Raw genomic sequence first — 15862 nt, forward strand, 5'->3', positions numbered from 1 at the left:
ATATCCTGTAATTATTTATTTTGGTCACATAGTGTGACACACAGAGTAACCCTAAAATAAGACAAATACTACCATCATATGTTTACTAAAAAATGCTTTTTACATGCGATTTCCCCATTTTTAGTAGTTGTATTATACGTACATACTCAGGGCATGCATCACTCTGTGTTACAACCCTCACTTAGTATGAGTTCTATAAATAACTACATCTTTAGTGCTCACTGCCAGTTTATCTTAGTGTCTCTCTATTCTTTTTAGTTGTCTGAAGCTTATTCTCAAGTAGAATCCTCAGTAAAGAATTATGGAAAAGATTCTCTTAGTTCTTACATGTTAATTGCTATGCTTTTTATACTTAAAAGTCACTTTCCAGAAGAGAAAAGATAAAACCTTTGGCTCACATTTTCTTTCCTTCTCCTTCTTAAATATATTTATCCATTTTCTTATGTCATAAACCTTTGCTGCTGAGGTCTGAAGATAATCTGATTTTCCTTCATATATTTATGAGTCACATGCTTGTTTTGCTGAGAAGCCCAAAGGATCTCTTCTTTAGAAATCAGTAATTTTACAAGAATACATCTTGATGTTATCCATTTAGAGTTGATATTCTCAGAGATGTGAAGATTTCAATATGTAGTCTGAAATCTTTTTTATTTCAAGGAAGTTTCCATAAATTATTGTTTTTCATACTATTTTTACTCTTTTTTTAATTTGGTTCTCTTCTGGGACTCCTATTGCTTATTTGTTGGATCTTTGCCTAAGTAGTAATTCTCACGTTTTCTTTAATACTTTTTATGTGATGTTCATTTCTTTTTTATTTCTAAACAACTTTATCCTTTTAATCTTTTGTTGCTCTTACAATATTGTCTTTACTATTTATTTACTCTTGGATTCCCTGTAGTTTACTCATTACCAAAATGATGTTTTTTCTTTCATCTCTTAATTCTTTTTTGAGTCTGTCACCTTATTCTTGAACAAGTCTATTTCAGATTTGTGCTTTTCTTTCATGTCTTGTTTCATTTTCTCAATCCCTTTAGCTGGCTTTGAAATAGGTTACAGTTTGATATGTCTTGTGGGCAGTTCTCTTCTGGCTTGCTTTTATTTAAAAGTAATGATGTTATTCTGTCTCTTCCCTCCCCTGCTCCCCTCTATAATAGCTTCATATGGAATTTGACCTTTGTACTTTTCTGTTGCTTATTTTTTGAAAAATTTGTTTTATTTTCCTGAATTTTTAGAATGGGATGAGATTCAAGGTAGCTTTTCTAGATCCAAAGACTCCCTTCCTCTGTTGTTTTTATGTAATGTTATAAAAAAAAAGAAATAAGATGGTTTCCAGCATATTCCCCTCCCCACCTTTTATCTTAAGCTTCTCTCTTTTCTCTCTGTTGTTCCCATTCTGCTGAACTTTTATTCCACTCCCAGTAGTTTCTGCTTCACATGAGGGCTCTATTCTGGAAGGGAGTACTGGCTTGTCAATTTCAAGAGGTCACCGAATTAGATTGCTCTAGCTTCTTTCAAACTGCTCCTCGTGGATCCTTTTTACTTACCTGCTTTTTAGAGAAGGCAAAGCTCTTCCCAGTTGCAACTGCTTAGATGGGCTCACTGTTCTTTCTGGTGAGTACTGGGTTGGTTGGTTGGGGCCTTTTTCTTTCTCTTAGATCTGTCAGATATTCTCTGGCTTCCTCCTGTACAGATATATTACTGTGCACATTCTGTGTTTGGTAGTGGTTTGTCTGCACCTGCTCATATTTTGGAGTTATTGGAACTATGTTTGTCTAGTTTTATTGTGAATGTTAAGCATGAGTTTGGAGTTTTGCCTTCTTTTTGTTCTGTGCAGTGATTCCATGTTTGGAAAACTACATTGCTGCTGCTATTGTCATCTTCCTAGAATTCTTCCCACCCTGTAGTTGTTTTTAAAAAACATTTCTTAAGTCTTTTGAATAAACTTTTTTTTTACTTCCTCCCCCATTCCCTCTACTTCTTCCTCTCTTTCCCACTTTCCTCTTCTTCTCTCTCTCTTCCCCTTCTCCTTCCCTGTCCCTTCAACTTCTCCTCCTCTTTCTTTTTTGTGGGGGTCAGGGAAGGAGGGCTATGATTTTTTAAGCCTTAGTATAGAATGGTAATCTACCCAGTATATAATGGGTCTCCCCTGTGGCTCAGATGGTGAGGAATCTGCCCACAGTGCAGGAGACCCAGGTTTGATCCCTGGGTCAGGAAGATCCTCTGGAGAAGATAATGGCAACCCATCCCAGTATTATTGCCTGGAGAATTCCATGGACAGAGAAGCCTGACTGATTACAGTCCATGGGATCACAAAGAATTGTATACAACTGAGCAACTGTCACTTCACTTCACTTCAGTATATATTCCAAGACCCCCAATGGATGCCTGAAATTGTAAATAGTACCAAGCCCTATAAATACCATGTTATTTCCTATATATACATACCTATGTTAAAACTTAATTTATAAATTAGGTATAATAAGAGAACATCCAAATTGCCAGCATAGCTCCTCTTGTACTTTGGGGCATTATTAAGTAAAATAAGGATTACTTGAACACAGGCACCGAAATACTGGCAGTTGAGATGATTACCAAATGGCTACTAAGTGACTAATGGGTGAGTAGTTTATGTAATGTGGCTATGCTGGACAAAGGGATGATACTCAGAACAGTATGCAGTTTAACATTTATGAATTATTTATTTCTGGAATTTTCCATTTAATATTTTCAGATGACGGTTGACTGCCAGTAACTGAAGCCACAAAAAGTGAAACTGTGAGAAAAGGGAGACTACTGTAATAGATCTTGAGATAAATTCTAACTTACCTGAGCCCATCATCCTTTTGTTGGCAGCAGAATTTCAGATCTGTCATTAGGGACTAGCAGCCTTTATTTATGCACATTTTGTGTGTTCTCAGAACTCTCCTGATGTTCACTGAAAATTATTTGACACACATATTATCTTGTTTTTGGGTACTATTTAAAGGTTCTGACTGAAATTACTCTATACCTTCCCATTTAATGGTCTCGTGATATAATATATTGGCTTTTAAAGATTCCTCTCTTATTTTGCTTGATTCAGAAAAAAACAAAACCAATAAATAAATAAAAAGCTTTAAAAAGCAGTCAACAAATTGAAAACTACTATAGTCAGAGATAATATCTTTATTGTATGGGATTCGTACAGGTCAGTAAAAAATCCACGGAGCTCTAATAAATGAATGGATGCAAGTTAGTTGTAAGCAGATAGTTGGGAAATTTTTAGTTCTGTTGGTAATAAGGAACTGTGAAGTTAAAAGAATGCATCCTCTTTTTCCCCAGTGAACTTTTCAAAAAAATTTAAAGCATAATAGTTACTGGTATGAATGCAGTGAGACTGGTACTCTTACATAGGCCTATTCATTGTTTAGGGAAACTGTGATGACAACCCTGGTTCTATGCTTTTGGCAGGGTTTTGAGGAGAGAGGAGGGGAGAGGGGAAGCCTGAATTTTTATAAAGCATTATGAATGGCAATAGATTTTACCATTATATTCAACACAAATGGTAAATAAGCCATGATTTTTTATATAGCTATATCTATATATACATATAGATGTATATATAAAGATAATGTATAGATTGTATATAATATATATACAATGTATATATAATGTATGTATAATGTATATACAATTATATATAATGTATAGATAGATAATGTAGATAGATTATATAGATAATATACATATAGATATATACATATATGTGTGTATATATATATATAATGGCCCAGAGCAAATTCAACACTCACACACGTATCTACACATATATTTATACATGTATATATGTGTATATATATATATCTCTATACATATATACATGTATAAATATGTGTAGATACGTGTGTGAGTGTTGAATTGCTCTGAAGCCATTATTATTTTTAGGGAAGCCCTCATTTTATTCATAATATCATAACACCAGTTTCAAAGGCAATTTGGTATGGTATGTTTCAGGAATCGTGTAATTGTTGTCATTTTTTGCATATAATAGTTCCATTTCTGAGTTTCTCTACTAAGGAAAGTAATTAAACATGTAGCAGCAGCTATATTGTTAAAAATGGCTTATATAACTAAGTAGAAAGAATGTGTCCTCTTAAAGGAAAATGCTTAAGTAAATTGTGACTTTTACATCAGATGAAATATTGTTGGTTCAATTATGAAGACTAGGTAGACAAAGAAAATTCTGTATGGTCCTTTTGTGTCATCACTTGTATATCCACTGTGATAACTGTTAAAAAACATGTATGTGCAGAACTCTGGAAGGACATGTATTTAAAAAAGGTAGCATATATTAAGGTGATGGGATTATTAAAGGTGGAGTTTTTCTACTTGTTTTTCTATAATGCTGTTTTATACATTAATAAAATATTTAGGTATAAAAGTTGATTGTGTCTTCTCCTCCCCATTTTTGCTATGTTAGTATCTTTTTGTGATTTTTTTCTGTGGGAGTAGATAATCTAGCCATCTGTGTTTAAGGTTGGATATGTTGTTCTTAGGTTATTTGAGCAGTTGAGATAGTTTTAGAAGCAAGAAAGTCAACAATTTCAGAGAATATTTAAAAAAATATCTATACTAAAAATGTCTTGTGTTCATTGCACGTTTCTTATTTTAATAGGTTTGCAGAATGGCTTCTGATTACTCAAGAACATGTGCTAGCCCTGATAGCATTCAGACTGGTGATACTCCCATTGTTTCAGAAACCTGTGAGGTTTATGTTTGGGGGAGCAATAGCAGCCATCAGTTGGTAGAAGGCACACAGGAGAAAATACTACAACCCAAACTGGCTCCTAGTTTCTCTGATGCTCAGACTGTGAGTTCTCTGCATACTTTACAAATTGGTAGATGTTATGAGTGGGATTTTTTTGGTTTTTGTTTTTATGAGTGAATGTTCTTACTTGTTTTCTTATCTGTATTGTTTCTATACTATACTGCATCAGTTTTTGGATTTTTATAGAAAAAATATTTTAAGTCCCTCATTTTCCTAACAGTATTTCCAAGTTTTAAAAAATCAAATTTGCATCAAGAGTTTTAAAAAGAATTATGAATGTCAACAGACTTACCATATATTCAACACAAATAGTAAATAAGACTAGGTAAAAATTAGAATTTTCCTTTTGCCATGTTGGCATTCATTTTCTTATTGTGATCATTTTTTTTACCTTTGTAGCTACCTTTTAGGCAAATTGGAACTTTCTGTATTTTCATTAAAATATAAGTTTTTCTCAAATGAATTTAGAATAAGTATTACATGGTTCTTGTTATAATGGACCTTAAGGAATTACAGGAAAATTTTACTTCTTTCCCTTTACCAGTTATATTAGAGGAGGCAGAAACATTTTACTTTGTTGTTTCATTGAACCAAAACTGGATAGATAACCTGAAAAGATAAAATATACATTAATTTGAGTTAACAATGAAGTCAATGTGAATAGGCCATTAATAATTTTCTTGATTTTTCTGTTTACTTCTTAATCTCTGTGGAGATGCATTTCTACTTTAAAAGATTTCCTTTGGGGAAATCTTGGGGCTGGTGCACTGGGACGACCCGGAGGGATGGTATGGGGAGGGAGGAGGGAGGAGGGTTCAGGATGGGGAACACATGTATACCTGTGGCGGATTCATTTTGATATTTGGCAAAACTAATACAATTATGTAAAGTTTAAAAATAAAATAAAATTTAAAAAAAATAAAAGATTTCCTTTGAGCTTCTTTTGTAAGATAAACTTTAATATACTTTGATTCTCACAGAAGCATTTTATATCTGATTCTGTTTGTTTATAGATTGAAGCTGGACAGTACTGCACTTTTGTCATTTCTACAGATGGCTCTGTCAGAGCTTGTGGTAAAGGCAGCTATGGAAGACTAGGCCTTGGCGACTCTAATAATCAATCTACTTTAAAAAAGTTAACATTTGAACCTCACAGGTCCATTAAAAAGGTCTCATCTTCTAAAGGATCTGATGGTCATACTTTAGCTTTTACTACAGAAGGAGAAGTCTTCAGCTGGGGAGATGGTGATTATGGGAAACTGGGACATGGAAATAGTTCAACACAGAAATATCCCAAGCTTATTCAGGGCCCTCTGCAGGGAAAGGTATGTGCCTTCTTTTTGGATTTAAAAATAATTAGTTGCACTGGAACTCATGATTGCTATAATTGACAATACCTTTCAGATTTTGGTGTATTCTGAGGTAGCCCCCCTCCTAACCCTTTGGCTTATCTTTTGTGTCTGCTTATTGGTTTACAGCACACTTTCACATATAGTTTTAAATTTTAATTCTTCTAAAAGCTTTGTTAAAGCAGTTATTATTTTCATTTTACAGATAGGAAACTGAGAATCATCCACTTCACAAATATTTATCTAGTACCTTACATGGGATTCCCTGGTGGCTCAGACGGTAAAGTGTCTGCTCGCAATGCAGGAGGCCTGGGTTTGATCCCTGGGCCTGGAAGACCCCCTGGAGAAGGAAATGGCAACCCACTCCAATACTCTTGCCTAGAAAATTCCATGGATTGAGGAGCCTAGTGGGCTACAGTCCATGGGGTTGCAAAGAGTTGGACATGACTGAGCAACTTCACTTTCTTTTCCAAGTGCCAGGCAGTGTTTTAGGCATTTGACATATAATAGTGAACAAAAGGGGCTTCCCTGGTAGCTCAGCTGGTAAAGAATCTGCCTGCAATGAAGGAGACCCTGGTTCAATTTCTGTGTTGGGAAGATCCTCCGGGAGAAAGGATTGGCTACCCACTCCAGTGTTCTTGGGCTTCACTGGTGGGTCAGATGGTACAGAATCTGCCTGCAATGCAGGAGATCTGGGTTTGATCCCTGGGTTGGGAAGATCCCCTGGAGGAGGGCATGGCAACCCACTCCAGTGTTCTTGCCTAGAGAAGCCCCATGGACAGAGGTACTTGACAGGCTACAGTCCATGGGGTTGCAGAGTCAGACACAACTGAGTGACTAAGCACAGCACAGTGAACAAAAGAGACAAGATTCTTACTCTCGTGGATCTTTAATCTGTGGGCTGGAGATAATAAGTAAGCAAACATATAAAGTAATTTCAAATAATGGTAAAGAAAAAATTGAGTAATGTAACAGATACTAACTTTGATGGGGTGTGATGCTAGATAATGAGATCAGAAGGGTCTCTTGGAGTAAATGGCATTTTAACAAAAACTTAAATGAGGCATTAAAAGTGGTTAAGTAAGTTGCCCAAGGTCACACACAAATAATTAGCACCATTAGAAATTGAATCTAGAACTCCTCTTTTTGTTTCTCTTTTACCTTTCCTTAAAGAAATGAAGTCATTTTCCTAACTTAAAATTATATGCAATTTTGTAAGTTCCTCCATTTTAAGATTGCATTCTTTCTATGAATATTTTCTTTTATAAAAACCTTTAAAATTTTATTTTATATCCAAATTAAAAGTGGGATACTTTGCTTTCATGGGAGTTTGTCTGACAAAGTTGTCCGTCAAATGAATTTTCATTTCAGTTTAGTTCAGTCGCTCAGTCATGTCCGACTGTTTGTGACCCCATGAACCACAGCACACCAGGCCTCCCTGTCCATCACCAACTCCTGGAGTCCACCCAAACCCATGTCCATTGAGTCAGTCATGCCATCCAACCATCTCATCCTCTGTCATCCCCTTCTCTTCCTGCCCTCAATCTTTCCCAGCATCAGGGTCTTTTCAAATGAGTCAGCTCTTTGCATCAGGTGGCCAAAGTATTGGAGTTGCAGCTTCAGAATCAGTCCTACCAATGAACACCCAGGACTGATCCCCTTTAGGATGGACTGGTTGGATCTCCTTGCAGTCCACGGGACTCTCAAGAGTCTTCTCCAGCACCACAGTTCAAAAGCATCAATTCTTCGGCACTCAGCTTTCTTCACTGTCCAACTCTCACATCCATACATGACTACTGGAAAAACCATAGCCTTGACTAGATGAACCTTTGTTGGCAAAGTAATGTCTCTGCTTTGTAACATGCTGTCTAGGTTGGTCATAACCTTCCTTCTAAGGAGTAAGCATCTTTTAATTTCATGCCTGCAGTAACCATCTTCAGTGATTTTGGAGCCCCCAAAAATAAAGTCAGCCACTGTTTCCGCTGTGTCCCCATCTATTTGCCATGAAGTGATGGGACCAGATGCCATGATCTTTGTTTTCTGAATGTTGAGCTTTAAGCCAACTTTTTCACTCTCCTCTTTCACTTTCATCAAGAGTCTCTTTAGTTCTTCTTCACTTTCTGCCTTAAGGGTGGTGTCATCTGCATATCTGAGGTTATTAATATTTCTCCCGGCAGTCTTGATTCCAGCTTGTGCTTCTTCCAGCCCAGCGTTTCTCATGATGTACTCTGCATATAAGTTAAATAAGCAGGGTGACAATATACAGCCTTGACGAACTCCTTTTCCTATTTGGAACCAGTCTGTTGTTCCATGTCCAGTTCTAACTGTTGCTTCCTGACCTGCATACAGGTTTCTCAAGAGGCAGGTCAGGTGGTCTGGTATTTGCTGGAGCAAATGAATTTTACGTTATTATAACTTTAAATGTTTAAGACATCAGCCTTAAAGCAGTGAGCCTTAGAACATTCCACTTAACATCAAGGGATCTTTTGATAAAGTGTTCAATATGGGACTCTAAGAAACTTCAGAAAATACTCTTTAAAATTATATTGTTTTTAGTTTTTCTAGTACCTTTTTTCTCACTTTCCATTGTTTTTAATATTTTGGCCCTGTTTCATGACTTTAAACCCAGTGATTGAACCCAGGCCACCACCGTGAAAGCGCTTAGTCCTAACCACTGGACCTCCAGGGAATTCCCTACTTATATTCTTTTAATGTTCCATTTTACAGTGGAAACATTACCAGTTAAAAACTTAAAAAAAAAAAAAAACTTAGTATGAATATCATGAAGGAAAAAGTCCGCAAAATGAATTAATAATTTACAGGTAAAAATTTCAGAAATCCTTAATAGATTATCTAAAATGTATTAGGTGCTCAGTATTTTTAATTGAATCTTAGATTTTCTGAAGTGAGTTCTGACTTTTGCAGATTAAAAAATCTGGTTATTAGTACAGATATTTTTCTGTTTATTTTTCAGAAGTTAGTGAATTTGATCATTGTTAAAAGGTATAAGTGATCCCCCAAATTGTGCTGCCTTATACCCTTATTTCCCTGATTCTGCTTATCAACTCTGTAGCTATGTGAGGGTAAAGAGATACTGTTAGGAGTTTAATTGATATAAACTTATATACTCCTTAGATCTTCTTTCATTGGTAACAGTCAGTGTGCTTTTGAGAGTTAGCCCTATTATGTAATGAATTTTCCTTGATTAACCAGGACTGGATTATATTTAAAAATCTAAATGTTTTATTTAAAAATTTTTCATTGGGTCATGAGTGTTCAGGCCCATCCAGCTCTTTGAGTAAAGAGTTGATTGGTGATGTAGTATTGTTGCAAGTGATTAGATTGATGTATTTGGGGTGGGGAGGCAAGGGGTGAGAGGGTGCTGCTAACCTTTACAATCTCTTCGTGGGAATTAAGAAAAGTTGTCCTTTCTTGGTAGAAGTCAGAGCTTGTGGCTTGGCCAGCAGAGCTTTGTCTGTATTTCAGCACTTTCTTGACCCTTTAGCTAGGCACCCTTGTCTGGAGCAAAAGCTTCTAAACTGTACATGGCACTTCCTGGATGAGTTGTGAATATCAGTATCTCTGAAGTCTCTGTGCACAGAGTCAAACGTGAGCTCTGTATTGTAGCATCTTTGTATTCATCAGATTCCCTTTGTGTGCAATGCAGGTAGTTGTCTGTGTGTCAGCTGGATACAGACATAGTGCTGCTGTCACAGAGGATGGTGAATTATACACATGGGGTGAAGGAGATTTTGGAAGATTAGGTAAGATTTTTTAATAATTGAAGTCATTCTCACAGAAAAATAGAAATGACAGTGGTTATTGAGAAGCAGTGAGACTGATGGGCTGATGACTGTTTATTTTTTTTAATTTTAAGCTCAGAGAAAGATAATTTTATAGAGAGAGTACCTAGATTCTGGTGCTTTTAAGATGTAATTAAATCTAGCAGGTATTTACTATAGGCATTATAGGATTTCAGGGATAAAAAAGAAACCATCCTAAAGTGATCCTGAAATGTGTAATATAGAGGTAGTGAAAACAAGTTAACATTAACATGATACTAGACAGCTATAGATATGTGCTATGAGAGGAGCATGATAGAATGTTCTACTGATTCCCTGAAGGAACTGAGTACCTCATAAATGGAGCAGCCTAGAAGATTAGATGTGAAGATATTAGAAATGATTCAGGTTTTCATATTTAATTGCACTTTAACAATTCCTCAATTTTGTGTAAGTAACTTGTAATGTTTATTCTACCTGTGAAGTAATGACTTAAAGAAAGAGTTAACATTTCTTTGTTGTTGTGTGTGTTTTATCCAAGGTCATGGTGACAGTAATAGTCGTAACATCCCAACATTAGTAAAAGACATTAGCAATGTAGGAGAAGTTTCTTGTGGCAGTTCACATACTATTGCTTTATCTAAAGATGGGAGAACTGTATGGTCTTTTGGAGGAGGAGACAATGGTATGTAAAAAATTATTTATGGATAACTTTGGCCTTTTTTTTCCTTGAGTTTTAAAAATTTTATTTTTTAGTTGTACAAGCCTATTGTAGAGAACTCAAATACAGATGAGCAAATGTTTTTTCTGACATTGAAAAAATTAAAATGAACTGTTTCTACAAAAGTTGCTCATAAACATTGTTAAAATTTTGGGAGATAGACATCTAAATGTTATACATATGCACTTATACAAATATGTGCATATATTTCTATATAGTTGTTTTAAAAAAAGAAAGCAGACCTATCTATACCATAGATACTATCTTGCAACCTGTTGGTTTTTGTCTAATAGTATCTCATGAATATCTTTCTGTGTCAACAAACATGGCTGTACATTTTTCTTTTCAATGGCTCAAAGTATTCTTTCCTGTGATTGTAGCAAAACTTACAAAGCAATTTATTATTGTTGAATATCTAGACTGTTTCTGGTTTTTTTCAGTATCAAAAACAGAGTAGTGAATGACAGTCTTTTCCTACATTTCTTAGTCACTCCTACCAGCAATATGAGAATGCTCACTTCCCTATATTCCTCAACAATACTGGCAATTAAAACTAAGATGATTTTAAAAACAGTTTCAATAGTGAAAATGGTATTTAGTTTGTATTTACTTCTTAGGGAATTTCTTGCCCCCCCCCCTCCCCCCCCCCGGTGATTTGCCAAGTTTTCTGTTTGGTGAATTATTGAGTCTTTTTAAAAAAATAAAAAATAATTGTATGTATACATATTCTTGAATGTGTGTGCTAAGTCGCTTCAGTCCTTTCTGACTCTTTGTGACCCTATGGACAATAGCCCTCTGTCCTAGTCTCTTCTGTCCATGGGATTCTCCAGGCAAGAATATTGGGAGTAGATCCAGGGGAATCTTCCCTACCCAGGAATCAAACCTACATCTCTTATATCTCTGGATTTGGTAGGCAGGTTCTTTACCACTAGTGCCATCTGAGAAGACCACACATTCTTGTATAGGACCTGTTTATTTTATCAGCAAATGTGAAGTTAGAAATATGACCATTAAAGAGGAGAAAGACAGTAAATGAATTTTGTGTATCTCTCTTAAAGTGGTTTTTATTGCTTGAAATTGAAGAAACCTATTTACTGGTTTTTTTTCTTATAATGAAACCATTCATTTGTTAATATCCTCTGCTATCAGAAACTCTTAAGTTTTCTAAGATGTTTCTAAGTTTTCTCAGATGAGCTTTCTAAGATGTGAACAATATGTCAGGTTAGTCATGGAAAGGTTAGTGATGATTATGAACATTAATAGTTAGAAAAAGAGTAAAGTTTCTTTGAAACAAATAAGTTGTTTAACTTGAATGTGTTTATTTTTATAGGCAAACTTGGCCATGGTGATACCAACAGAGTGTATAAACCTAAAGTTATTGAAGCTTTACAAGGAATGTTCATTCGTAAAGTTTGTGCTGGAAGTCAGTCTTCACTTGCTTTGACATCAACAGGGCAGGTAAGACTAAGGGATGAGCATAAAAGGTTGAGAGTATTTCAGAGGGCCAGGTGACTAAAAAGTAATAATCGTATTTAAGTTTTGAAGTTAATCTACTCAAAGGAAATATTTTCTCCTGTTTGAAGAAGTTGAGTATCTGAGAAGGAACGAAGTTTTCTGACTTGACCTTTGTGAGCTAGATAGACTTCCTGTTAACTCCATGTTCTTTGTATTAAGATAATTTTAAAAAGCCTTCTAGCACTAAATACCCTTTAAACCTTTTCCTAGAACTCATGAATAGTGGGGGAAAGAGAGAATTAGTTCAGTTCAGTTCAGTTCAGTCGCTCTTTGTTCGTGTCCTACTCTTTGCGACCCCATGAATCGCAGCACGCCAGGCCTCCCTGTGCATCACCAACTCCTGGAGTTCACTCAAACTCACGTCCATCGAGTCGGTGATGCCATCCATCCATCTCATCCTCTGTGGTCCCCTTCTCCTCCTGCCCTCAATCCCTCCCAACATCAGAGTCTTTTCCAGTAAATCAACTCTTCGCATGAGGTGGCCAAAGTACTGGAGTTTCAGCTTTAGCATCAGTCCTTCCAAAGAACACCCAGGACTGATCTCCTTTAGAATGGACTGGTTGGATCTCCTTGCAGTCCAAGGGACTCTCAAGAGTCTTCTCCAACACCACAGTTCAAAAGCATCAATTCTTTGGCACTCAGCTTTCTTCACAGTCCAACTCTCACATCCATACATGACCACTGGAAAAACCATAGCCTTGACTAGACGGACCTTTGTTGGCAAAGTAATGTCTCTGCTTTTCAATATGTTATCTAGGTTGGTCATAACTTTCCTTCCAAGGAGTAAGCGTCTTTTAATTTCATGGCTGCAGTCACCATCTGCAGTGATTTTGGAGCCCCAAAAAATAAAGTCTGACATTGTTTCCACCGTTTCCCCATCTATTTCCCAGGAAGTGATGGGACCAGATGCCATGATCTTCGTTTTCTGAATGTTGAGCTTTAAGCCAACTTTTTCACTCTCCTCTTTCACTTTCATCAAGAGACTTTTTAGTTCCTCTTCACTTTCTGCCATAAGGGTGGTGTCATCTGCATATCTGAGGTTATTGATATTTTTCCCGGCAATCTTGATTCCAGCTTGTGCTTCTTCCAGCCCAGCGTTTGTCATGATGTACTCTGCTGGAATCAGTGATATAAACTAAGAAGGCAAGAAGGAGATCAAAAGAGAGATCAAGGAGAATATTTCCAGATGGAAAATAATCTGAGAGGGTTAGGTGTTTCTGGAAAAGGGTTACTCAGGCTTAAGATAGTCAGAATTGTATAATCCCTTTAAACTTTTGATTTTCTCCATGCATGTTTTAACCTCCCTCTGTTCGTTGGTGGTGGAAAGGGTCCAGCTCTGGCAATTGGTTCAGTTCAGTCTCTCAGTCATGTCTGACTCTTTGTGACCCCACAGACTGCAGCCTGCAGCATGTCAGGCTTCCCTGTCCATCACCAACTCATGGAGCTTGCTCAAACTCAGGTCCATTGAATCGGTGATGCCATCCAACCGTCTCATCTTCTGTCGTCCCCTTCTCTTTTTGCTGTCAATCTTTCCCAGCATCAGGGTCTTTTCTAATGAGATGGCTCTTTGCATCTGGTGGCCAAACTATTGGAGCTCTAGCTTTAGCATCAGTCCTTCCAGTGAATAATCAGGACTGATTTCCTTTAGGATGAACTGGTTGGATCTCCTTGCAGTCCAAGGGACTCTCAAGAATCTTCTCCATTGAACCAATAACCAAAAGTATTAATTCTTCGGTGCTCAGATTTCTTTATAGTCCAACTCTCGCATGCATACATGACTGCTGGAAAAATCATAGCTTTGACTAGATATTCAGAGTCTCTGCTTTTTAATGAACTATCTAGGTTGGTCATAACTTTTCTTCCAAGGAGCAAGTGTCTTTTAATTTCATGGCTGCAATCACCATCTACAGTGATTTTGGAGCCCCCAGAAATAGTCTGTCACTGTTTCCATTGTTTCCCCATCTGTTTGCCATGAAGTGATGGGACCGGATGTCATGATCTTAGTTATTTGAATGTTGAGTTTTAAGCCAGCTTTTTCACTCTCCTCTTTCACTTTCATCAAGAGACTCTTCAGTTCCTCTTCACTTTCTGCCATAAAGCGAAAGCTACGGTAATAGACTGACAATGATCGAATCTGTGTCTCCTGCATTGGCAGGCGGATTGTTTACTCCTGAGCCACCAGGGAAACCCTAACATATAGTGTATTTTTGTTTGTTTCAGGTCTATGCTTGGGGCTGTGGAGCTTGTCTAGGTTGTGGTTCATCAGAAGCTACTGCACTGAGACCAAAGCTTATTGAAGAACTGGCTGCCACAAGAATAGTTGATATTTCTATTGGAGACAGTCATTGTTTGGCTCTTTCTCATGGTAAGATCATTTGTTTTTAAAGAGATAGTGTTAAATAGTACCTTTCATAAGTGTTTTATATTTATTTATTTCTCTTTTTTTGGGCTGTGCTGGATCTTTGTTGCAGTGTGCGGGCTTCTCATTGTGGTGGCTTCTCTTGCTGTGTGCGAATTGTGGGTTCTAGGGTGTGCAGGCTTCAATAGTTGTGGCATGTGGGCCTAGTAGTTGTGGGGCATGGGCTTAGTTGCTCTGTGGCATGTGGGGTCTTCCCAGACCAGGGATTAAACCTGTGTCCTCTGCATTGGCAGGTGGATTCTTAAATCACTGGACCACTGGGGAATTCCAGTGTTTTACATTTAAATTTGAGTTTTCATTTGTTCTTTATGTTTTGTTTGCAGATAATGAAGTTTATGCCTGGGGAAATAACTCAATGGGGCAGTGTGGACAAGGAAACTCCACAGGTCCTATTACTAAACCAAAGAAAGTAAGTGGCTTAGATGGCATAGCTATTCAACAGATCTCTGCTGGAACATCACATAGTCTAGCATGGACTGCTCTTCCTAGGGACAGGTAAGTGTACCCCTGTTTAAAATTTCCTGTGTTTTATTAACAGCAAAAACACTAATAAAAGCAGAAATAATTGAACATTGTTCATTTATTATTCAACAATAATTTTTATTCAAAATAAATTTTTAATTTTTATTAAATTATTTTTTATTCAAATACTCTTCTGAATATTTCTGATAATGACTTTTTTACTGTCATACACATGCCATCTAGATATCTTTCAATTTGAATGTTGAGGTTAAATGTATTTCATAAGCAAGAAGTTATATTGTACATTAAAATACTATCTTAATTTAAATGTCTTTTAAACATTTTGAATTCCTTCTCTCTCTCCAGATACTGATCTTAAAAATTGTGTCCACTTATCAGGAGGAAACTAAATAAAATAATCAAAATCAGAACTAGGTGTTATTGATTTTTAATAATAGTTAATTAGTTTCCATGCCCTTTATCTGTGTCATTGTTTTTTTAAGCAGTGGCCATATTTTTAGATAAAGGAAGTTACCTTTTGCAGAAATTTAACTTTTTCCTAACGTGATAACCATCAGAGAAGGTAATGGCACCCCACTCCAGTACTCCTACCTGGAAAATTCCATGGACAGAGGAGCCTGGTGGGCTGAAATCCATGGGGTTGCTGAGGGTCGGACACGACTGAGCGACTTCACTTTCACTTTTCACTTTCATACATTGGAGAAGGAAATGGCAACCCACTCCATTGTTCTTGCCTGGAGAATCCCAGGGACGGGGGAGCCTGGTGGGCTGCCATCTATGGGGTCA

At 36.7% G+C, this 15862-nt stretch overlaps 1 protein-coding gene across 14 annotated transcripts in view; it reads left to right on the forward strand.

Annotated features, from left to right (window-relative positions):
- HERC1 (HECT and RLD domain containing E3 ubiquitin protein ligase family member 1) overlaps positions 1–15862 on the forward strand; it is a 228712-nt gene that overhangs the window by 74422 nt on the left and 138428 nt on the right. For all 14 annotated transcript variants that reach the window (XM_070797433.1, XM_070797430.1, XM_070797428.1 and 11 more), the window contains 7 exons: positions 4655–4849; positions 5821–6132; positions 9824–9920; positions 10480–10623; positions 11990–12117; positions 14395–14539; positions 14917–15088. In XM_070797433.1, coding sequence (XP_070653534.1) covers positions 4655–4849; positions 5821–6132; positions 9824–9920; positions 10480–10623; positions 11990–12117; positions 14395–14539; positions 14917–15088 — 1193 coding nt within the window. The remainder of the gene's footprint in view (positions 1–4654; positions 4850–5820; positions 6133–9823; positions 9921–10479; positions 10624–11989; positions 12118–14394; positions 14540–14916; positions 15089–15862) is intronic.

Source organism: Bos indicus, chromosome 10, assembly GCF_029378745.1.
Source record: "Bos indicus isolate NIAB-ARS_2022 breed Sahiwal x Tharparkar chromosome 10, NIAB-ARS_B.indTharparkar_mat_pri_1.0, whole genome shotgun sequence".
In the NCBI taxonomy this organism is placed as follows: Eukaryota; Metazoa; Chordata; class Mammalia; order Artiodactyla; family Bovidae; genus Bos; species Bos indicus.